Here is a 25127-nt window from a genome sequence, read left to right as displayed (position 1 = left end):
GACAGACAGACAGTCAGACATAAGAATCATAGATCTGCAAAAGAGTGATGTAATGGTTGCTCAGTACCGTCTGCCTTTGTCTAACCACCCATCAGCATACAGACAGACAGACAGACAGTCAGACATAAGAATCATAGACCTGCATAAGAGTGATGTAATGGTTGCTCAGTACCGTCTGCCTTTGTCTAACCACCCATCAGCATACAGACAGACAATCAGACATAAGAATCATATACCTGCAAAAGAGTCATGTAGTGGTTGCTCAGTACCATCTGCATTTGTCTAACCACCCATCAGCATACAGACAGACAGACAGACAGTCAGACATAAGAATCATAGACCTGCACAAGAGTGATGTAGTGGTTGCTCAGTACCGTCTGCCTTTGTCTAACCACCCATCAGTATACAGACAGACAGACAGTCAGACATAAGAATCATATACCTGTATGAGTGTAATGTAATGGTTGCTCAGTACCGTCTGCCTTTGTCTAACCACCCATCAGCATACAGACAGACAGACAGACATAAGAATGATATATCTGCATGAGTGGTGATGTAATGGTTGCTCTGTAACGTCTGCCTTTGTCTAACCACCCATCAGCATACAGACAGACAGTCAGACATAAGAATCATAGACCTGCATAAGAGTGATGTAATGGTTGCTCAGTACCGTCTGCCTTTGTCTAACCACCCATCAGCATACAGACAGACAGACAGACAGTCAGACATAAGAATCATAGACCTGCACAAGAGTGATGTAGTGGTTGCTCAGTACCGTCTGCCTTTGTCTAACCACCCATCAGTATACAGACAGACAGACAGTCAGACATAAGAATCATATACCTGTATGAGTGTAATGTAATGGTTGCTCAGTACCGTCTGCCTTTGTCTAACCACCCATCAGCATACAGACAGACAGACAGACATAAGAATCATATATCTGCATGAGTGGTGATGTAATGGTTGCTCTGTAACGTCTGCCTTTGTCTAACCACCCATCAGCATACAGACAGACAGACAGACAGTCAGACATAAGAATCATAGACCTGCATGAGTGTTATGTAGTGGTTGCTCAGTACCGTCTGCCTTTGTCTAACCACCCATCAGCATACAGACAGACAGACAGTCAGACATAAGAATCATATACCTGCATAAGAGTGATGTAGTGGTTGCTCAGTATTCCCAGTCTGTCGTCTAACCACCCATCAGCCATGATATTTGTTCTCTCCTCCTCAGCCTGTTCCTTACGCTCATCGCAGATACTCCACAGTCTCTCACGCAGATCATCTGTACGCTGGTGGAGCTCAGCTTTTGTCTCCTCGTCATCACGCATGTCATCAGGAATGCTGTTGTAGTCCTGTTATAACAAAAAAAAACAAAAAAAACAAAAAAATTCATGACTCAAAAATCTTACATTAGAGTATTTGAGCTATGTTTTAATAAACTTTAAACCATTATGTTTGCAAAAGTTAACTGAAATTACAATAAACAGAAGCAGAGATGCAGATCTACATGTACTAGGAAATATTCTTCAGAGAATGCATCCTCTTTCAGAGTAATTCACCTGAAGTTAAGCATTTTGCAAAGAGACACATTTTGCTTGATTCTGATGGGACTCATTCACCTTAAGGGGCCACTTAAGAGTTTTTTCGATTAAATTCTTATCCAAAAATGTTAAGTGTTGACATCAAAAGGATCATTTTAATGAATTTATGTGACTCTGAAAACTTTTACATGCCATATTTAAGATAAAAGATCTGTAATATCTTTGATGAACATATTATTATTATATAGGCCTACCTTCTGCCACTGAGTGACAAACTCCTGCTTATGATCAGGTCTTCTTAAGTAAGCCAGATAGTCCTGTCTGTAAAGCCAATAGAGTTATTATATGTAATAGAAAAAAGCGAGATTTTCACTTTTGACTGTATTTGAAAGTATTTATTGTAGTATAGTGTAGGTGAAATAAATAACAAGGACTGTTAACTGTAGTATGCATATGCTTACTTTGACAAATTTTTGTGTTGTCAAAAGACAAAATAACTCAGACCTTTTCTTATATTTTAAAGATTACTTCTGTCAGTATATTAGCAATTCAATTCAAAGTCAACTTCACTGCTGACTTTGAGAAAAAAAAAGATAAAAAAAACCGGAAAACATGGAAAAACAAAAAAGTGACACATTATAAATCATTCAGATTGCTATTAGTAATTGAGACATTAACATTACCTTATTTGGAAGAAATATCTTATGATGTTTTCTCTTTCTTCTCTCACTTTACGAAACATGAATTTCCCGTTGGAGATGTAGGTATTCTCCACTACCTCCCAATGCTTAGCCAATATGTGCGCCAATTCCTGAGGAAAAAATGATGTGGTTAGGTATGTGACCTAAAAATTGAGCTGAAGTGAGGATTGGGTCCATTTCTGTATTGATCAGAGAAATTGTAAATAGTAAAAAAAAAACTATGTGATAAAAAGTCTTCTTCTTTCAGTAATGCCAATGCATTGTGCAGTGCTGTCCCCACTGTGCACTATCCCCTTCATGCTGAACGCTAAAGCAAAGGAAGTTACAACTTCCTCTTTTGAGGTCTTAAGGCGTGACCCGACCCAGGATCGACCCTGGGTCCACCGCCTTCTGAAGCAGACGCTTTACCAACTGTGCTGTCGGGGCCAGTATTTATTTCTTTTGAAGACAATTCCACAACAATCCTTCACAGGCAATGAAACTATTGGTACTGTACATGTGAACATGTCCCCTTATCCTGGCTTGGTGCACTAAACAGTTCTGATTTCTTGCAACACACCAACACAACTTTGCATGAAGCTGGTATATACTCATTGCTCGTATCTGACCTACAGTGCTTGTGTCTTACCAGAGACAGCGGCTCATCCACAAAGACCCACTCCTCAGAGCCCGGTTGAGGCGGAGGTGGCCCCGGGGGTTCCGCTGGTACCTCAGGCTCTGGTTCAGGCTCCGGGGTCTTCGCCTTCTTACCAGACTTCACTCGTTTGGATGTTTTGGATGAGGACTCTAGAAATCAAGAATGGGCAAATCAAACTAGGCCTGAGTGCTCACTGTTAGGCAGATACTTGTTAAGCTGTCCAGAATGAAAAATCAGTGACATTTGGACACGGTTTTTACAACACTGAACATGGGGTAGATAGGAAAAGGAAATAAATTTGGACATCATGCTCCAATAAACTGGCTTCAGAAAGGTCTGTCTGGACACCTTTTTTCGGACTAGTCCCATGTTTGGGTGTGTCAGAAAATGAATTCAAACATTTTGTTTTTATCATGGCTTTGTTATATTCCTTTTTATCACAATTTTTACTGAAATCTAAAGAAAAATAAAGACAAAAATGCTAACTGGTAAATACGTGACTGTATATATTGATTAAATAGTAAAGCCATGTACCCAGTTCTTTATAAAAGAAAAATGATGCCACACCCACATATTTATCTATAAAATTTCATAGAAAATTCAAAGATTTTGACTGGTCAATTTGCCTTGAACAAGCAACTGCATTCAGGCTCGTGGAAATATTTATCTTCTCGACAATAGATCAGGACGTATACCCGTGCAACACGCTCATGTAAGTTATAACCAGTATGCCCAAATGGTTTTCATCTCCAGCAGTATATGTTCCTTTCCATGGCTGATACAAGTGTTTTGATTACGTTGGTTAATATATCATGAAATATCCCCTATCATATCACACAAATACTGTGAAATCAGTCCAAACCCTTTCGTAGCACCCACCTCTAATTTTTGGCGATTTCTTCCCACTGTCAGGTTTCTTTGGTGAGTCTCCCCTCTTGGGAGATTTACTTTTAGATCTACCTGCTGACTCCTTTGAAGAGCTCCTGGACTTTCCTGAGCCTAAAATGTACAGATAAAAGTGATGACGAGATCACTGCTGACATGGAACAGTCCAGACTGAGAAATAAAGGGAGGTAGCCTGCACTCATCAAGGGGGACAACTGTCCAATGGATTAAAACTCCCACCAATCCTACTGGCACTTGACTTTGCTTGGGTGTAATTGCAGCATGCAAGCTTTGTTTTTAATTAAGCGAAAGTTTTCAAACCTACCTTCAATCTCAGAATAGAGCCCAGCAAAGAAATGCAATTTTACAAGAGCTTTATACAAGAGGAGATGTTTTATATATTATTTTATTACCTGACTGACAATGTACAACACAATTTTGCTCATTTTCCAGGCATCACAAAGACCACATTTCAATAAGACTAATCCATACTAAAACAACACTGTTGATCAACAAATAAAATTTGAAACCATTTAATTTGAAAAAAAAATGACTATATTTCTGCATTGCATAAAATACTATTACAAACATCTACAAAAAAAGGAAACTATATATTTAGCCCACTGATTAATAAAATGTAAGAGAATGTGAGAGTTCTATCTTAAAAAGCTTCATCAGACTAGACTGAAGTATCTTTAAATAATAACTATGTGGAACATTTACATGCATTTTGACTACATTATCTATAAAACTATTAGCAGATAATAAACTTTATATTTAGGCTAAGAGTTTAAATGCATGTAAAGGTGTTTCCAAGATCTTTCACAAGCAAACAGGAAACTTTTACTAAAACTAAGTTGAGATATTTTCAAATCTCAATATATGAAGTCTTGTATGATTTATAAAGCCCTCAGGGGATGATTTTATGTGAAACTTCCCCACATACCCGTATTAGAAATATAAAAAGACTTTGGAACTTGAAAAGATCATGCTATAGATAAGAGATAACTATGCTATGCACTACTGAAAAAAGAGCGTCTAATTAAAATTCTGCTATAAACCATTTGATTCATACCATGATCTTTATGGTCAGGTGATAAATGCCACTGAACATTTCCTGTACATTTAAAAGGTAAGACATTATGACATGTACACACCGAACATACATTGTGCTTCGAATTCTGATACTCAACATTATTTCACTTTTATAACTGTGAATGATTTATTTAAGCTTAATGTCACATAAACAAAAATATTTCAGATGCAAAGCAGGAATCACTGAGGTTTCTGATATAAAAATGATGACTTCCAAAATGGAAAGAGATCGGTGTTTTTAAATCACTCTTAAAAACATTAGTTAAAACATGAAAACAACACCGAAACTTTTTTTATTAAATATATTTGAATAATCTATAGGATCTAAATCTTATGGTGTATATCTTGTGGTGTTTATTTATTGGATGTTTTACACTACACTTTAACACGAAAACTGTTCAAGTTTATGAGGGAAAGAAGTGTGGGGCATATTAGTGATCAGCCCTAACAAGAGGTGTGGGGCATATTAGTGATCAGCCCTAACAAGAGGTGTGGGGCATATTACTGATCAGCCCTAACAAGAGGTGTGGGGCATAACACTGATCAGCCCTAACAAGAGGTGTGGGGCATATTAGTGATCAGCCCTAACAAGAGGTGTGGGGCATAATACTGATCAGCCCTAACAAGAGGTGTGGGGCATATTAGTGATCAGCCCTAACAAGAGGTGTGGGGCATAATACTGATCAGCCCTAACAAGAGGTGTGGGGGCATATTAGTGATCAGCCCTAACAAGAGGTGTGGGGCATATTAGTGATCAGCCCTAACAAGAGGTGTGGGGCATATTAGTGATCAGCCCTAACAAGAGGTGTGGGGCATAATACTGATCAGCCCTAACAAGAGGTGTGGGGCATATTAGTGATCAGCCCTAACAAGAGGTGTGGGGCATAATACTGATCAGCCCTAACAAGAGGTGTGGGGCATATTAGAGATCAGCCCTAACAAGAGGTGTGGGGCATATTAGTGATCAGCCCTAACAAGAGGTGTGGGGCATAATACTGATCAGCCCTAACAAGAGGTGTGGGGCATAATACTGATCAGCCCTCACAAGAGGTGTGGGGCATATTAGTGATCAGCCCTAACAAGAGGTGTGGGGCATATTAGTGATCAGCCCTAACAAGAGGTGTGGGGCATAATACTGATCAGCCCTAACAAGAGGTGTGGGGCATATTAGTGATCAGCCCTAACAAGAGGTGTGGGGCATATTAGTGATCAGCCCTAACAAGAGGTGTGGGGCATAATACTGATCAGCCCTAACAAGAGGTGTGGGGCATAATACTGATCAGCCCTAACAAGAGGTGTGGGGCATATTAGTGATCAGCCCTAACAAGAGGTGTGGGGCATAATACTGATCAGCCCTCACAAGAGGTGTGGGGCATAATACTGATCAGCCCTAACAAGAGGTGTGGGGCATATTAGTGATCAGCCCTAATAAAAGGTGTGGGGCATAATACTGATCAGCCCTAACAAGAGGTGTGGGGCATATTAGTGATCAGCCCTAACAAGAGGTGTGGGGCATAATACTGATCAGCCCTAACAAGAGGTGTGGGGCATATTAGTGATCAGCCCTAACAAGAGGTGTGGGGCATAATACTGATCAGCCCTAACAAGAGGTGTGGGGCATATTAGTGATCAGCCCTAACAAGAGCTGTGGGGCATAATACTGATCAGCCCTAACAAGAGGTGTGGGGCATATTAGTGATCAGCCCTAACAAGAGGTGTGGGGCATATTAGTGATCAGCCCTAACAAGAGGTGTGGGGCATATTAGTGATCAGCCCTAACAAGAGGTGTGGGGCATATTAGTGATCAGCCCTAACAAGAGTGTGGGGCATAATACTGACCAGCCCTAACACCTTTTTAGATACATGTAATTGTCAAAATTTTGGATGATCTAGCAGAAGACGGATTAGTAGTGCAATTTATTTATTTCTTTGATTGTTGTTGTTGAACACACTACTCGAGAATATTTCACATATGCGACAGACAAACTTTCCAGTGGTGTGTGGTTTATCTGAGCACTTCCTACATGTACATCAATAATACTGGCTGCCATTGTATCAGGGAAAACTTTTTGATTATGCATAACAGTCAAATAAATAAAATTTTATTTGTTCACATTACCTGTTCTGGAGCCTTTCTTGGAGACTTTCTCTTCTACCACTTCTTCTTTAGGTTCTGGTTCTGGTGGAACTTCTGCCTAGTTAACACAGAACCACATATGACATGTTTATACTGTTTGTCCACTGAGGTGAAATCTTCAAATATGGATTTCCCCTAAAAGTATGGTGACAAACCTAATATAAACCTTAAAAAAACAAAGGAATTTATGAACTGGAAGTAAATTTAATGATTTTGCAAAACAGCCAGTCTTGAAAATGGACAAATGCTCAGCTTGATAAACACTATTTTGAAGTCAATATAGATTTTAATACACATAACAATAATAAATAATAACTTACTGGCTTTTCTTCCACCTTCTCAGCTGGAGCTTCCTCAGAGGCCACTGGCACAGATTCTGGTTCTTCTTTTGGTCCTTGTAACTGTATACAAGAATGGCAAACAAAATATTGGACTTTGGCCACAATGTACATTGATAATGTACATTAATACCATTATAGGTATATTATACCATCCGATGTCCCTATTTCAGGAAATCGGAATAAAATACTTATTATGTAAGTGAGTGGTTTGGATATTTAAAAAGTTTTAATCAAAAACGGCTAAGTTTGAGTGACAGACATCATTTCATCTGTAGAAAACTATGCTTACTTGCCTAAATTTGCACTGACATGAAAATACTCTTTCCCTCTATAAGAGTTCAAAGCCTAGCCTATCTTATTTTCCACTGGAACTAACACATGTCAGCATAAATCTGAAAGCAGGAGAAGTGCATTGTCTGGTAGCCTTGTGTATTCTCTGATTAAAAAGCAAAGCATGTGACATTTGAAAATAATTTTTGTATGGTGGGTATTTGGGATCACTTTTTGGTATTTATAGTATTTGTTTAATAATGTCATAAATGAGGATACAACACAGGTTAAATTAATATTTTTGCACTAGAATTTGTTCTTTTTTTAGCTAACAAATGTATTAAACCTCAATTTAGATTATATTTATATTTTTAACAGGTTCATAAATATTATCATAATTTAGGTTAAATGCATATGTTTCCATATAAACAACAAATTTACATTCAAATAAATTTATTAGATCACATTACATCCTTATTTAGAACATTATTACGCAACAACAATAAATACCAAAAGTTGGTCCCAAATACCCACCGTACAAAAATATTTTCAAATACCGTTTTCTTCTGAAAAAAAATCCAATAAAATATTGAAGATCATGTTTGCTCTTTCATCTGATTTTGGCATCATCTTTATGTTTTCTTCTCCCTTAACATAATGCTTACCTTTGCCAGTGTTTCCTCAAACACCTTTTCCACCTCCAACTGCACTGTCTCCATTGGCTGACTGGCATCAATCACTCTGAGGTTGCCAAACTTCTTGTACCACTTTTCCAGCTTTGCCCATGAGTCCAGGAAACCAGCGATTCTGAATAAGAAGAGACCAATTAAAAGTTACAGAAAATTGATGGATGATGTTGTGATACTTTCCCCTATGATCTCATGACCTCGTTAACTCACCTGTATTGCACCTGTTCCTGGTCATGGGCCGGATCCTCAACAGGTATCACCTTATCTTGTTTTCCCATACCTGTAGCACTTCCCTCAGGGGGAGGTTTAAACTCCTGATGGTAATGGTAATCTTTCAGTAGAGATTCTGTAACAGTATAAAAACAGAAGTATTAGCCTGTTTATGTGATTCCAACTACATTTGAAGAGAAGAAAAACAATCATCTCCACTGGAAAATCTCATCACAGAAACATCCAAAGCTTTGCAAAAGAATGATATTTGTTTTTTATTTGGTTTTGTAAAAATAGACCTGCAGTGCACATAATCATACCTATTTTTTTCCATCAGGCCACAATAATTAACATTTACATGTATATTTTATGGGCAGAATGAATCTGTTTTTAATGTCATCGGAGAAACTAAGAGTAAAACAAAACTGAAGAATCATCTAATCTGTGAGAAATCAGGATTGTCTCAGCAACTGTTCCTGCTACAGCAAAATTTACTTGATTGGAAAGCCATGAAAAACAGGGCGGAAAATTGAAAAAAAAACAAAAAAAAAACGTTAATATTGTACAAAATAAAATGTCGATTTTAGATTTTATTTTTAGCAACAGGGTAACAAGATGAATGACATGTTTGTACTTACGGTATCTCCCTGAGGCTCTCTTCAAGCATAAGTCATCAGGGACATCAAGAAGGATGACCACATCTATGCCGCTGGTTGGTTCTGCAGGAGGTGGGGGTGGGCGAGGATCGGGTACCAGCGTTGACGCTCTCTTACCTGGACCCCCTTTACCTCCCTTACTCCCATCTTTGGCAGTAGAATCAAACCCAGTCAGTGCTTTCTCGAGCAGCTTAGCTTGTGTGTAGTTTGTTGGATAGCCATCCAACACCCATCCCGTTCCTTCAGGAACTTGCCTATGCAAAAAGAGCAAGAAAAAAGAAAAACTTACATTATAAAAGGACAAGACAGCGCCTGGCTAAAACATATTTCAATCGAAAGCAGGATACTCAAGCTTTCTAAAAGGCATCATACATCATTATTTTCGTGAGATTTCACAGAATAGCATGTACAACAAAATGACAATACTGCACAAAATGTTGGTGTGAATCAAGACAGCCATCTTGAGAATTTTATCCAATCAAACACGTTGCTGTGAGACATGTTACAGTGCCGCCTAAGCTGTGACATAGTTTTTACCCATTCACTCCATGCAGTGACATATGATAACACAGAATTAACTACTACATTTGAGATCGCTTAGGAACTCAACGATTTAGCTACATGTAGCAGAAGGGACAGTTCACACAGTATTGTGGGCCAGGTCAGACATAAAATAAGTTGATTTACAAGCCAAGTAATTTTCCACAATGGCATCGCAAATTATGTCAGACACTTTCGGCCCCAACACTCATCTCCCCAATAGGGTCACTCTGTTCAAATTATACAAATACATTTTTTGTCATTTATTTCAGCGTTTAGTCAGCAGTTTTTAATAACAAATATCAGAGTCAGAGCAAAATTCATTAGGGATTTATGGGAATGAGAAGGTGAACAACACTTAAAATTAACTAAGTCTTATGATAAAATAAATTATATTTTATGACAAAATTTTTTTTTTCTCTGAATTTATTAGAACTGAAGGATTGAAATTCTGCTCCTTCACACTTCTCGCATACAAAGGACGTTTTCTTTTATAAAATACAGTAAGATTATTGAAACACCATGTTCAAGCCAAGGTGCTTTCTCTGATGTCTGCATTAACTAGGTCAGCACTGCTTTCACCTTAGAAGCCAGCGCTTCAACATTCAAGCATAAAATTCAGCAACAGTCAAATGCCTAGATCAGCCTCAGTGGTGCATAGATTCCATTTGTTTCAGCACTGAGCATGAATCTAGTTATGCAAAAATCCCATTGTACTTTTGAAAACACTTAATAGGGGTCAAAATCACCAGCTCAACCCCTCCGGAGGCTATAATCTGAACCAGGAATACCCCAGCTGTGCATCTGCAGGCTATTTAAACAGCCTGCTCGCTGGTGTTCCTGTAAATGATATTGTAAGCCTACTGTATCAACAGTTCTAGCAGCAGAGGAAATACTCTTCCAGTTTGTCCAATTCCCACAAAGCTATTTATAAATTGGGCCTTCTTTGTACACGCTACTGCTTAGACTATTATACGGAAAATTTGACATTAGAAAAGTAGAGTAAACGTGATCTCACCTTTCTCTCGATAATGGAGACACGCTAAAACTGTGTCAAGATGTAGTTTCACTAAACTTTTACAGGGTTGAAAAAAAATCTAAACAAATATTTAATGCCAGATTAAGATACTTCGAATGGTAGTCTCTCAGTGGACATAAACGGTAGTCAGGTGCTTACTTTCACTTTAAATTACATAGTTTTCAAGATGATCCCATTGGAGTAACTGGGCCTCAGTAAATTGGGGAGAATATCTCACTATGCCCCATACTGGAAAGGCTTCCTAGGGCTGTTATAGATCCAGAGAAAGAGAAGGATTTGAATACATTCACTTTATTAGACAGTTTAGTAATGTCAAAAAAGCAGATGCATACATAAGCATGTACTGATTGACTGGTTGACTGACTGACAGGTTTTAACTGTTGTACTCAAGAATTTTTCACTTATATGCATGAGCTCAAGAAATAAATTTCTCCCTTGTATCTGTGATGGCGGTGAGTTTCAAGGACGGAATAAAACCTCTAGGCATGGAGAAAATCACCAACAACTGGCTAGTTACTGTTGAACTTTCTCACGTAACATACATTTATGCACACCATACAGGTGGAAGACAAATTCCTGTCATGTAAGATTTTGTTTCTCACCTAATAGCCTCCACAAGGATTTCAACAACGATGGGGTCATCCACAGGGCGACCTCGCTTCAAGCACTTAGCAGCTTTCCCTCCCAGTTTAGCACGTGCTGACAGCTCTGGCTATAATAAACAGATTAAAGTTCTACGATTATTTGTTATCTGCTTATAGTTATTTGGGCATACATTAGCTGGATATAAAAACAAACAAAAATTTGTTGGCTAGTCTGCTGGAAAGAAAACTTTTTCTTAATGACACCATAAAAGATTTATTTTATATGATTAGTGTTACATGCCAAACTCAAGAATTCAGTACAAATAATCATTTATATATAAATAACACTATCGTGTACGTGTCTAATGATGATGCTTTTTTTTCTCCTTTCTTAAACTTTTGGAGAAATTTATCACTATGTCAGTAGGCAGAAATTTGTAATTAAGAAATACCCTCCCATTGTCTGATAATACAAATGAAGACACTGAATCAGTATAGGTACAGTATCGTGGCCTTGACTTTCATAGGCTTACCTCAGAATTGTCATCCTCAGTCAGCTTTTGTTCACTGCCGGTTTTAACTGATGCTGGCAGACTTGAAGTGCTAGCAGTTTTCGGAGGCTCTTGAGGTGTGGGCGGAACTGGCTGTTCTGCTCTGGATTGGGGTTCACTTGGGGTCTCTGAAAAAGTGCAAAATAAAGAAAAAATAAACAAATAAAAAAACAAAACAAATTTAGGCTGAATAGCATGCACATTTAGGTTTAATTTGAGAGCCAAACAGAAGTTTTTCATCATAATTATTCTCTCATGGTTATAATATGGGAAATATCCTTTGTGAAACATGTGCAGAGACAAAGGATTATTTTATAACTCTGAGTGAAGTGTTCTGGAAATACTGCCAAAGGATGGACAATGCCACACAATGTAATAACCTGTAATGCTTCAGTATAATAAACCCTTACCTTCTTTGGCCTTGGAAGTATCTGAAGCTTTATCATCCTTCAACTGGGGCTCTCCGGCAGTAATTTCTGTCTCTGTGGTTAAGAAAAATGTGAAAAATTCCATCCATCAACATTGTGCAAGAATAATAATAGTCAGCTGTAGTGACAACCGCAGTACCAAACTGTTCACGCACTAGTCAACTTTCTCTCATGCTGTCTTGCAGACCAGTCTATAAACTTTATTTGTAAATATCACCTTATTCACATAGAAGTGCTTCTTTATAGAACAAAAGTGCCAAGGTTTCTGCCAGAGAATAACTTTTGGGTTTGTTTGAGGCCAAGGGTTGGTGGTAGTGGGGTGAGGAGAGCATGAAAGGGTGGTATTCTCCTAGCCAAGAAATCAGTTGTGAACTTTTAATATTGGGTAAGGTTAGTTCACAATCAAAAGCTATCAATAGTAAAATATGTATATGGGAACTGAGCCTTCCACCAACTTGCCCGGAGAAAGAAAATACAAGAAAACACGTCTGATCAGCAAAAGGCAAGTGAATTACATTTGCCGACGTCTCTGTGGTCTTCTGGACAATTTTTATCTCATTCCGTGGCGTATGTACAAGTGGCAACTATCGTTTTCTGAGCCCTATTTACAGATGTCCCCAAGTCTTCATGAAACACGTGCAGCTATTATTTTCACCACATGTTGGTGGTGAAAAAAAAAAAACGATTGCATTGGGTCACTAGTGCTACATGCACTATCCCCGTGTGCATTAGGTCATAGGGCTTGGACACATAGGTACTAAAACTAAAAAGTTTGACAACATGCAGAAACGGGTCTCGTTGGTGATGTAGCGGATAGACATGAGTTTGGCAAGTATGTAGATTGGTTTGTTTGGTGTTTTAACTATTTATTACCATGAACATATGTGTAATAGAATTCAAACATTCCATTGGTGAAAGGAAAAGACTTTCCTTTATTTCACTTTTTTGTAAAACTGACCTTGTGGAAACCTGTGTGCAGTCACCTTACCTGTCTGATTGGTTTCAGTGGTACTGGGGGGCTCTACTGGGGGCTCTGCTGGGGGCTGCTGTGAGGCCTCAGGGCTGCACTCTTCCTCAACAGGCCTCTCTTCTTCCTGAAATCAAATTTTCATTTTTGTGAAAGAAAAAGACCGGATATTACTGAAGTGGGCATGATCAGGAGAGATATTTATCCTTATTCCTTATTTTAGATTTTTTTTCAATGAATTAAATGCAGTAAAAGGAGGGCTGTATAGTAAGCTGTATAGTAAGCTGTATAACAACCTGTATAGTTAGAGGAAAGGTGCAGATCACCTCTTTTTCTAAATATTCACCTACACATGATTTTTTTTTTGTTACAAACTTTTTAATTAATATTTTACTATATTTGAGTAACAAGAGCTATTCCAGCATTAAAACTGTGTTGGGGGTGGGAAATATTCCTTGTGACATCTGAGTACCTAACTCCCGCAAAAAGAATTTATAAAAGGTAAATTAAAATATTTTTATGCATAGTTTTCAAATGTCTTTCTGATTCACCATATTAATTTCTTTAGCTTTCTTTACCTTTAAAGAAGTTTTTTTTTTCTTCTTTTTTTCATATACCAGTAACACGATAGATGTTATAGAGAATTTTATTTCAACAATAAAAGGGTATATTCATTTTGAATCAGTGCAAAATATCACTTAAAACCTGCTTAAAAACTGGTTCCTGTGCACCCACAAACTATTCAAGAATGCTTAAGAAAGAAACACACACGCAAGCATCCCAATGCAAAACAAAATCAAATGATTTTGGCAAAAGTGGTCTTCACAGTATACAGACAGTTTACATAGTCAATAGGTCTCGCTGGTTGTTGGTTTATATAGTTAATAAGTCGCGCTGATTGTTGGTTTATGTAGTGAATAGGTCCCGCTGGTTGTTGATTTATACAGTCAATATGTCCCGCTGGTTGTTGGTTTATATAGTCAGTAGGTCACGCTGGTTGTTGGTTTATATAGTCAATGGGTCCCGATGGTTGTTGGTTTATATAGTCAATATGTCCCACTGGTTGTTGGTTTATACAGTCAATAGGTCCTGCTCGTTGTTGGCTTATATAGTCAATAGGTCCTGCTCGTTGTTGGTTTATATAGTCAATATGTCCCACTGGTTGTTGGTTTATACAGTCAATAGGTACTGCTCGTTGTTGGTTTATATAGTCAATAGGTCCTGATGGTTGTTGATTTATATAGTCAATATGTCCCACTGGTTGTTGGTTTATACAGTCAATAGGTCCTGCTCGTTGTTGGTTTATATAGTTAATAGGTCCTGCTCGTTGTTGGTTTATATAGTCAATAGGTCCTGCTCGTTGTTGGTTTATATAGCCAATAGGTCCCGCTGGTTGTTGGTTTATCCATTTAGGGAGTTTGAGCAGAATGACTTACTGGTGGTAACACTTCAATCTCTCTGTCTTTAAAGGCCTGGATGGCCTCTTCTATGAGAGATTCTGAGTTGAGCAGTTGAAGTCTGTGCTCTGCAAACAAACAAGATTTACATGTAACAATTATTATATGTTGTCCATGTAAGACCACATGAAGAGTCCTACCAGCACTGTGAATCATTTAAAATCACCAAGGCTCCTAAAAACATTAGTGGAAGAGTATTTGTGAGAAGTCTTTGGATGAGATTTAACCAACACTTTGTGTATCCCAGCGATTGGATGATTGAAAGTGTTGCTACAAGACACCCTCCCACCCACCCACCCCAATCACCATGAGACAGAAATACTGTTATGAGATATCACAAAAGACCTATACACACTTCTGAAATACAACACAGCACATATTAACGTGTTTACATCATACTACAATGTGGTAATCCCTTACCTTCAGCTAGCTTCTGTATGCATGAAGTTTTGCCACTGAACAGCTTCCCCAGTACACATGCCTTGATTGGAAATGGGGGGAACTTGGGGGCTGGAGGGGGTGGCTGAAAATTAACAGACAAATTAACATGAAGAAATCTAGTAACCTGAATTTTCAAAACCTCAAGTTAATACCAAGGGACAAAGTCATCAACTATTACCTAAATATACACATGGGCTAGATTTGAACTCAAATCGACCACATTGGTGAAATGCTCTTGGGTTAGTGTGCTGTGCTGATATGCTAATCACTTGGCCACAGACAATCCCCCCCCCCCCCCCCCACACACACACATCACTTGATAAGGAGACTAAATATGTATATGTCAAAAGATACTAAACACTGAGTTACCAAATAAGACAAAAGCAATTACAAATCAAGAAATCTACATTGTGTATAAACATGTACTTACACTGGGTGGGTTAACCATGTCAAAGATGCGCTGCACAACATGCCCTAGTATTGGATTATCCCTTGGAGGGCCAGTCACCTCACAGTTCTCCTTGGGCTGCCATTCCCCTACCATGTTCTGAGGGAAGTCATTTGTAACGTCACATCAGTAAGATACATAAAGCCAAATTAAATTAAGTAAATATATACATCATGCACATATTTAGATTTTACCACAGGAAAAAATTCATTAATATATTGCAACTATACAAAAAAATATGAAAAACATCATAAAAAAAACAATAAAAATGTCTTTATTTAGAAAGTAATGGTATTATGAATCTCATACATGTAGGTAGCACATGTGATTCAAAGCAATTGAGAAGGGTGCATTCTCAAAAACCAAGTAGAATTACTACAAAAAATATTTAAAAAAATCTAGGTGCATATAATTTTAGGTGAATCTGGAGAATGGATTAACTTTGTATCATTTTTATGAAAATAAAGGACAACTGTGAAATGTTGTCAAGATTTGTGGTCATCAAGAAAAGAGGTCAACATTCTTTAAATTTCATGAATTATTCTTGACAAGTGTTCCTGTAAATTGTCAAGTAAGTTCTGATGTTTTTAATAACTAAAAATGCTATGAGAGAACTGAGAACCTTTGAGCTACGACATAACTGAGAACCGTGAAAGTAGTCCCGGATAAGCTCACCAGAGCATTCAGGTTTAAAGCAACGGAACCAACACTGGGAAGATTAACAGGGACCACATCTCAAACCTTTGAAATTTGTCATTTTTATCAAATTTTCTTTATCTGAATTGTTTAATGCTATACTTTCGAATTTTTTTTACTAATATAATAATGGTGCCCATAACATTTTGGGAGGACAAACAGGAGTAAGGAAGTAAACCAACTTTTAGTCATATTGGGAAACTTTTCCATGTCATAACTGTGCACTCAAATGAACTCTGTTAATGTTAACATTACATGAGACAGGTAACTATCGACTAATTGTATCCATCAAGGCTTTAAGAACAATGAAATCCAACTCCCCCCAAAAAAGAGAGTAGCTTTGTTTTGACAAACCTTATACTCGACAAAGTCTCCCTCATCGAGCAGTTTCTGTCTCTCCTCCTCTAGCACCTGTTCTGGTGTAATCTCAGCAGGAGCGGCCTCTGGTATCACTTCATACAGGGGATGTCCTGCCACAAACAGACTGGACCAGTCTCGAATCAGCTTCGGGGGCACCAGTCTGAGGAAACATGTGTGACAGTACACTCTGGGTTGAGTAATCCACAGAGACAACTACTTTATGCCATATTTTTCTTTCAGTAACACCAATGTCTTCCAAAAGAAAAATTGCAGATGATGGTCAAATATTATTTAAAAGTTTTTTTTTATACTCTCCTACGACATAGCAAAAACATTCACACTGCCCTTAAAACAACAATAAAACTGGTGTGACCTTACTCTGGAAGTAAGCACGAAACTTTACAAGTAGATTTTTCCAATGTAATGATATTTGCTGCCTGTGTTGTACCTTCATAAGATGCTTGTTCTATTTCTATTTTGGTGAATGTGGCCCAATAGTTATCATAAACAGAATCTATGTTGACCCTTATCCAAATATGAATTTTATGTTTTCAATGCCTGGACTTTTGTTCTGCTGATTAATTATTTCATTGGGGTTTAACCTGATTCACGTGAATATTTTAAAGCTATGACGAATAAAGTACTGGCTTTTCGCAGATATATGACACCCTTTTACATCCAAACTGCAGACAGCCAATTTATTGGTTGTGCTGTATTGGTGGAAAATAAGTGACCATCAGTATTCACTCCTGGTGGACTGGAAAACTGAAAAGCTCCAAGGAAAGTTTTGTTGATCTAGATAGAATAATACTCTCAAAATATGACAAAGCAAATACCTTTCATAAATGCATATGTTAAAACATAAATGACTTAGGGTGGTCATATTTGGAATTTTAGGTCAAATACACCACATGATATATACATAGACATATGCATGTATGTTGCTTACTTATTTGTCAGCTCTCTGTATTCTGCCACCTTACAAGCGAAATCCACCATATTGAGGAGAACATCCTGACAGCTGTCGTAGTGTCTCCTGTACTTGGCCTCTGCCCTCTCTGCAGCTAACTTGTCATGTAACTCCTGGTCCTTCCTTATCTGCTCCTCATATTCCAGCTTAGCCAGGCGGGCCATCTCCTACAGAAGGTGAACAATTAATTGACTGATTGATCAACAGACTGATTGAGTGAATGATTATCAACATGACATGTCATATAAAAACTGGTCTTCAGCAAGTTATGAGGTCACACATGGTGAGGTTTTCCATGTGTGACAAGAGAGCACTGTTGGATGCATATTGTGCCAAGGCAGCAAAGAACAGGCAAAGGAATGATGAAAATGCTTGTCCAAGAATGGCATTGAACCCACATCTTGTGTGACCTAATGATTCATAGGCCAGCACTTGCCATGAGCCAGTACCTGAAGCTCCTCTGTGCCTCACGCTACACCTTAGTCCAGCAAACCCTTTCCTCTAACAGGTGAATGATGGACTGACAGACTGATTGAATTAGTGAATGGGTCAAAGGGAAGGCACAGCGTAAAAAAAAGCTACTGAACCTCACCAAGAATTTAGATGAAATGAGTTGCAGACTAAGGAAATCCACTCAACCTCTCCAAGAGTCTAGATGAAATGAGGTGCAGATTGAGGAAGAGTTCTGCATCCTGGTATCCTGGTAAAACCTGGTGACATTCATACATCATACATTTTAATTCCTTAAGAACTTACGTTTTCTCTGTTCATAGCTTCCTCAAAGTCTCTTAGTCTCCTCTGCTCATACTGTTGTTCCCTTATGATTCTGTTCTCTTTCGTATCACGTCTTTCTCGCGTCGCGCTTGCAGTAACTGTACGGCAATGCGACGTTCCTGCTGTGACTGTCGCATTAGCCTGTTCACTAACATCTCTTCTCTCCTGGCTTCCTGTAAAAACATACCCATATAAATATCAAGCTTCAGACTCAAATGGAAACAAAAACTTTTCTTTTTGCTGTAAATTTGCTCATCTTAATTTTCATGAACAATGCCACATACCATATTCATCGTAATTCCACTTGCATAAAGTCTGTCAGAGGCTTATACAGCACAAACTAGATCTCTACAGACAATCTAGTAATGATCATTAGCCAGGCAGTGGTATCAGTAGCAAGCTTGTAGCCAGGCAGTGGTGTATCAGTAGTTATCTTGTAGCAAGGCTGTGGTGTCAGTAGTAAGCTTGTAGCAAGGCAGTGGTGTATCAGTAGTTATCTTGTAGCAAGGCAGTGGTGCGTCAGTAGTAAGCTTGTAGCAAGGCGGTGGTGTGTCAGTAGGAAGCTTGTAGAACAGCTTAAGAACCTACAGTTGTCAGATTACCATGTATGATGAGTTCTCTAGTAACTCAAAATACCCCTGGACCAATGACAGTAGAATGCTAGATGCACGATGAGCTACATGTATAGGTTCAAATCCAGCCTTGGACCAGGAATTTTGAGATTCATGCGCACTCACAATATACTGATGAGGCAGTTTGTGCTTGTGTGGCTGTTGCTGTGTTTATATTTGTTGAGGGTCATGTGTCTTGCACTAATATGATGAGCATATCTGCATATTAAATGTGGGAAAAGTTTGTCAATAACTTGTCAGAAGTCAAAGGTATACCCAAGGCATCCCAGTATGGTGTTAAACAACAATCAGATAAATAAACAAATAAATAAGTAGTGACGGGTTAGTGCCTGCTTTTAGCAGTTTAGGTCTGCTTGGTCAGTACTAAAGGTCCATACTGTAAATTTGCATAATGAAGAGTATTAACCTCCTGGGCCTGGTGAGCCCTCATCTGATCCACCAACACCTTCCTTCGTCTCTTCTCTCGTTCATTACGAGCTGACTCATCCTCGTTAAGCCTTTTCTGATTTTCCCAATGTAGTCATCATTAGATTTTGTCTTAATCAGCTCCACAGGATCGACTGTTATGTGGCCTTCTTCATCAGCTCTTACAGAAAACACCTCCAAATCAGTGGCTTCACTTAAAACAGGGGAAGAAAGATAATGAGAACTATGAGGAATAAAATACATGTAAAGGGTATTTAAAGTTTACCATAGTTGTCTAAATCCCTTACTACCGAATAACCCAGAATTATGTCAATGCTAATTTACAGTGGTGCACTCTGGGAAAAAGCAGGGCCCAGTTTCACAAAGATGTACATGTATGATAATCACACATATAGGACAACAGTATGGTAATGGTGACGTGCAAAATATCGTGCAACAAATGCACAATACAAAAATGTTGAAGGCCGCTTTGTGTAACTGGGCCCAGAGTGTGAAAAAGCCTTTCTTGTTTGTGATCTACGTTATATAGCATGCATGTCATGCATGTGAGGTTTTAGGGACCTACTTAAATTTCACTCTTATCATGTAAAATATTACCACTGTTGTGTGCCATCATTCAGTGCCTCAAAATCACGTTTCCTGAGAATTGCGTGTACATCCATTCCAGTACAAGGGCTACCACAGCACAGTAACAAGGCATGAACCTAGCTTTTACTCTTCATATGATAAATGTGACGAGGTTTTAGGGCTACTGCAGTATATATTTTATTACAGATATCATCACAGATATAGTTTTTATGTGAACACCTGAACTGAGGCCAGCTGTTCAAAAGTCTTTTCAGACTTATATGTACGCCTTATATTTACTCATGCCACAATATGGCTGAAATATTGCCGAGGTGGAGTTAAGCCATAATTATCCATTATATTTACTGAAGCATAGATGCATGCACCACTTGCTTTGTATTAAAATGAGATTAGGATTAACAATAGTCTGGCTTAGCTTTTATCACTAGTTTCTTGAACAAAGGACACAGAAGGTTTTGGGGGCTTCTTCTATGAATATTAATCATGTATGACAAACAGTTCTAAGACTACATGTCCATTTCAAAATGCTTTATAGTATTAATTTATATTTGCAAACATACTGCTTGTAATTAAAACACTTCTTAATGCCAATGTACATTAAACATAATTATACCTGTAATTAAGACATAACCAGAGTTTATGTTTAGTTTATTACCTAGAGCCATCATCACCCATCATTTTAGACGGTGGTAAAATCATCTTCATTCTCTTCTCAAACTGAGCAATTGAATCACAAGTTTCCTACAAGATGAAAAAATGAAAATGCAAATTAAGTCCATCTTTTCGGAATAGGGAACTTTACCTGTGTATAGTAGGTCAGTCCAACCGGTGAACTGTTTCTTTTCTGTAATGCTTTTTTGTAATTTCTTATTAGGGCCTACTCTTTCTGTATAGTTGTGCTTGTAAAGTAAAAAGGCAGTTCACATGCAACACAGTTTACCCTAATTCCTCAACCTTTTTGCATACGAAAGAGCAACTTTCAGTGCAACGTATGAACTTTTTTAATTTGACTTTGGAGACAAAACTACACTGTTGGACTGGCCAATTTCAGGGCTTCACAAAGTATAATTTTGTCAGTCTACACAGAATAATTCCTGCAGAATTTGCTTGAATAAACACTTTGCAAACATGTGGAAAGGTTGAAGAATTACAGTAACAGCAAAGAATGACATGTTTTTATACTTGAAACAGACTTGTGCAGGCAGGAATCATTTAACTACATTTATATCTGTCACACTGGTCAATGAGTCTGTCTCCATGTACTTTCCATATCAGCACTGAGTAAATTGTAAATTCAAGTATTCTGAAAGTAATGTACATATGCATACAACTAATGCGAAACCTGACGCTGTTTAATTCTTCTCCAGTAAATGAAACAAAATTAAAAAAGCATTCTCTGATATTAGCAAAAGTCCAAAGTGGCAACATTTAATTTGGCCAGAATGATGCACAAACTACAAATTACAAATAGCAGTGTGTTTTATCAAAAGAAACACAAAAGCTTTTTATCTGAATTACCCATAAATATTTGTACAAATTCAGAGCATACTGAGTGTAAATTAAGTTCAACCACAATTCTAATCCGTCACAATGCATACATGCATACATAAACTGGCAAAAAAGGATGCATTATCAAGCAATGAAACCGAAAGTGAAAAATAAATGAGTAAATATCAAATAACAAAGACATGAAATAAAATAAAAGCATGCAATTGATTTCAACAGTAAATCACCTGTATTAAGGCCTCCTGAAATAAACAATAAGAATTCGGATATACATGTACATGCTTATTTATCTTTTTTAATAAGCTAATTACATTCATCTTAAGACATGTAGTTATACTAACAGCATGCATATAATTTGTTTCACTTTCTCATCATGCTGAAGCCATTAAAGCATTTGATTCATACATGTGTGTAAGGATACATATCATCAAACCATTGATGTCAGCATATCTCCATACCGATGCTCAGAAAAAAACAACCTTCTTTTAAGCACTGGTATACAGCATGATTTCTTAAAAATGTATTGCTTTCATATCAAAATCAAAAACTATTGCATAATTTCAAAATCAAGAAAACAAAATATTTGTAATGTGCAAACCTGTGCTTCTTTTTTCTTCATTTCAGCTTTTCTAGCAGCAATAGACTTTGATGATTTATGTGCAGGGGGTTTGGGAATATGAACAGCTGCAGCTCTACAAATAAAATACATATATATACCCATAATTTTTTTCAACAGTAAAAATTTCTACATCCCTGCTTCTAATATCTTTGTTTAAATTCTTTCACCTTCAGATGCAGGCGAAATTAGAACTACACCAATCTTACCATCTTTGACCATTCACATAAGCAATACATATTTAAAGATGAAATGCCTATAAGGCAAATATAAATGAATATTTCATTCATGTTGTTTGTGAAAATATATACCTCTTAAATTCTGTTCTGTATACAATATGCATATGCAAATTTAAAGAATCAAACCTTTTAAAATACCCATGTAGGTATTGGGTGTAGCAGGGAATGGTCATGAGGATCAAGGGGAATAGCTGAGTAACATGGGAGATAACTCACTGAATTCTGGCAATCATTTCACTCTGTTTATTCCTAGCCTCCCTAGCTTTCTCCAGGAGACGTTGGCGATGGGATTGCACCATTTGCCGATGTCTTTCTTCTTCCTCAAACCTCTCTTTGAATGCAGTTTCCTCCATTTGGATCCGTTTCTCATGGAAATGAGATGCTAAAGCATCCAAATTCAAGTCAGTCTGACGAGGGGTTATGTGTTTTAGTCTCTGCAAAGAAAGAAAGACATCAATTTGAAAATTTTATTCTTCTTGCTTCAAATCAGTTTATCTCTGTCTCCCACAACAATCTGCTGGGCTCTTCTAAACAAATATCATGAAAGCCTTTCTATTTTAGACAGAAACTGACAGTCAGGATAATTACCAATAGAACACAAAAAAAATAAGTGTGTCATTTTGATAGAAATTAGTTCCTTAAATTCCTCAAGTTTATTCCTTGTGAACCTTTAATGACTTGTATTGCATAATTTGAGGCTATCTGCTTAAAAGTGCACTACAAGTCAATACCAGATCTGAGGAGTTGTTGGCATAAATTCTTGTACATTTGCTAACTTAATAACAACCCGTACCTCCTTATACAACACACTCTGAATAGCGTTCAGGTTTGCTGGAGCTGACGGCCTCATTGTTTCCATGGCAACTCCTGTTAAATTTGCTTTCTTCTTGTTTGTAAGAGCAATGAAGAGCTGGTACATCAGTCGGGTGGCCACCCCATGTTTCTCGGTGATGATATCCCGGGCAACATTAGTGTCAAATGGGATACCCAGTAAGTGGAGGACTGGTTCAATTCTTGTAAAGTTGTTAAGTTTGGAATCTGCAGTTCTAGAATAAAAAGAAAAGGGCTGTAGTTTGACCTTCAGTATGTCAATCAATATATGGAATATTCTATTTGGACAAATGTAATTTTGACATAGACCTTCTGTACAGTAAGCCTTTTACTTATATATTTATTTATTTATTTGATTGTTGTTTGATACAATACTCAAAAATTGCTCTATCCTACGATGGTGGTCAATTTTCTGGGTGGAGAATACAGAGTACCCAGTGTAAACCTCGGGCCTCTGACAAGTCACTAACAAACTTTTCCACTTACGAGGTGCAGATATGTACACCACAAGTGGTCTTCAATGACTATTTTAAACTGTACAAACGGTCACATTTCCATTGCTGACCGCTCACTGTCACCAAAACCCCACATGGTATCACAATAAGTCATTTCTGGTTATACAATGAACAGCTCTAAAACTATGTGCTTACACTGTCATTCTTATATTTTGCTACCTCTTAAGTCAATAACTTTGTATGACCTTGCAACTATTCACCTATTTTTCATTTCAGTTAATTCAGCAATAACAGAATACCTGGTAGCAGGGTATTTTGTCAGTGTGACGTTATAACCGTCAAAACCACATGTATGTTTATGTACCTATCAATGGATGAGTCCAAAACACCTAATAAACTACGACCCTTATCTCAGCAATGACACTTATCATTCCATTCCTGGTGAAAGCACTTATGATGAAATATCACACAAAATGTGAACATATATCACTGATGTATGGGACATGTGACATGCATTTGCAACGATATTGTTTATGATTCATGGTCGAATGCGCCCTCTTGATCGCCAGTCACCATGTTCTGTATACATCTAGTTACACACACTGATATTTATATAAGAATATATTCCATTTTACCTGTTTTGTGAAAACTGGTCAAAGTCATCCTGAAGCTGATACTTATACAGTACCTCTCCTATCAAATATCCACTGGCAAAATCTCTTGCAAATGCTTTTGAATCTGGAAAGCAACAAAAATCATGCACATGTCATTAGTGCAGACTACCCAGCACATTCCATACACTGTTAGTTCATCATGTAAAGCCTAATTAAGAAGACGACTCACCTTAACACTCCACTCCAAACAAAGTGTGAAGAAATAAGATAAAGTTTACCTACCGACAGTGTTCATAAACTTCATTACATGTTAACGCAGGTCAGTGTATTTGTACCAGGCCTGTTTGAGGACAATTTACAATCACATTCCCCCTTCAAACTAAGTATTAAGAAAGTAGTGTTCACTATTTGAGGAGTACATGTCTACTTCACTTAGTTTAATGAGAAAAATATGCCAGGTAAATTCGGACCCAGGGAAATGCCATTTCCATCCATGATTCAATACGTCGGCAAACAAGCAACGCTGCAACAGATTCACTTACCCACGGGTTGTGATAACCTGAGCTCCTCGTTGAGCCACCTACACAATATATCCGTCATTTTAACGTGCAGTTTTTATCACAACATTTGTCACAGAACTAAAGAATGACCAGAAAGCCCGTCCTGAGTAATTTTGCGCGATCTGACAGCACTTTGTCCCCCTTGCAGTCCACCATAGCGTTATATTCGTAGTCATAGTTACTATCAGCCGAATGTCTTTATAACAAGCTATGCGATTGGACAAAGGACTTTTGTGCA

At 37.8% G+C, this 25127-nt stretch overlaps 1 protein-coding gene across 1 annotated transcript in view; it reads right to left on the bottom strand.

The window, feature by feature from the left end:
* Positions 1–25023, bottom strand: part of LOC135470386 (sperm flagellar protein 2-like) — a 38986-nt gene extending 13963 nt beyond the window's left edge. Inside the window, 30 exon segments of the mRNA XM_064749296.1 lie at positions 1148–1357; positions 1801–1867; positions 2230–2357; positions 2876–3033; positions 3764–3883; positions 6984–7059; positions 7322–7402; positions 8278–8419; positions 8512–8647; positions 9150–9421; positions 11349–11458; positions 11864–12009; positions 12292–12363; positions 13298–13403; positions 14713–14801; positions 15154–15256; positions 15605–15721; positions 16673–16838; positions 17628–17815; positions 18405–18482; positions 18485–18595; positions 19461–19558; positions 19561–19673; positions 20724–20809; positions 21802–21816; positions 22173–22266; positions 22646–22863; positions 23223–23475; positions 24351–24453; positions 24872–25023. Coding sequence (XP_064605366.1) covers positions 1148–1357; positions 1801–1867; positions 2230–2357; positions 2876–3033; positions 3764–3883; positions 6984–7059; positions 7322–7402; positions 8278–8419; positions 8512–8647; positions 9150–9421; positions 11349–11458; positions 11864–12009; positions 12292–12363; positions 13298–13403; positions 14713–14801; positions 15154–15256; positions 15605–15721; positions 16673–16838; positions 17628–17815; positions 18405–18482; positions 18485–18595; positions 19461–19558; positions 19561–19673; positions 20724–20809; positions 21802–21816; positions 22173–22266; positions 22646–22863; positions 23223–23475; positions 24351–24453; positions 24872–24929 — 3714 coding nt within the window. The 5' untranslated portion in view covers positions 24930–25023.
* Between the last annotated feature and the right edge of the window lie 104 nt (positions 25024–25127).

This window comes from Liolophura sinensis, chromosome 7 (genome assembly GCF_032854445.1).
Source record: "Liolophura sinensis isolate JHLJ2023 chromosome 7, CUHK_Ljap_v2, whole genome shotgun sequence".
NCBI classification, from domain to species: domain Eukaryota; kingdom Metazoa; phylum Mollusca; class Polyplacophora; order Chitonida; family Chitonidae; genus Liolophura; species Liolophura sinensis.
The sequence above is the reverse complement of the archived record's forward strand: the minus strand, read 5'-3'. Positions and strand labels throughout refer to the sequence as shown.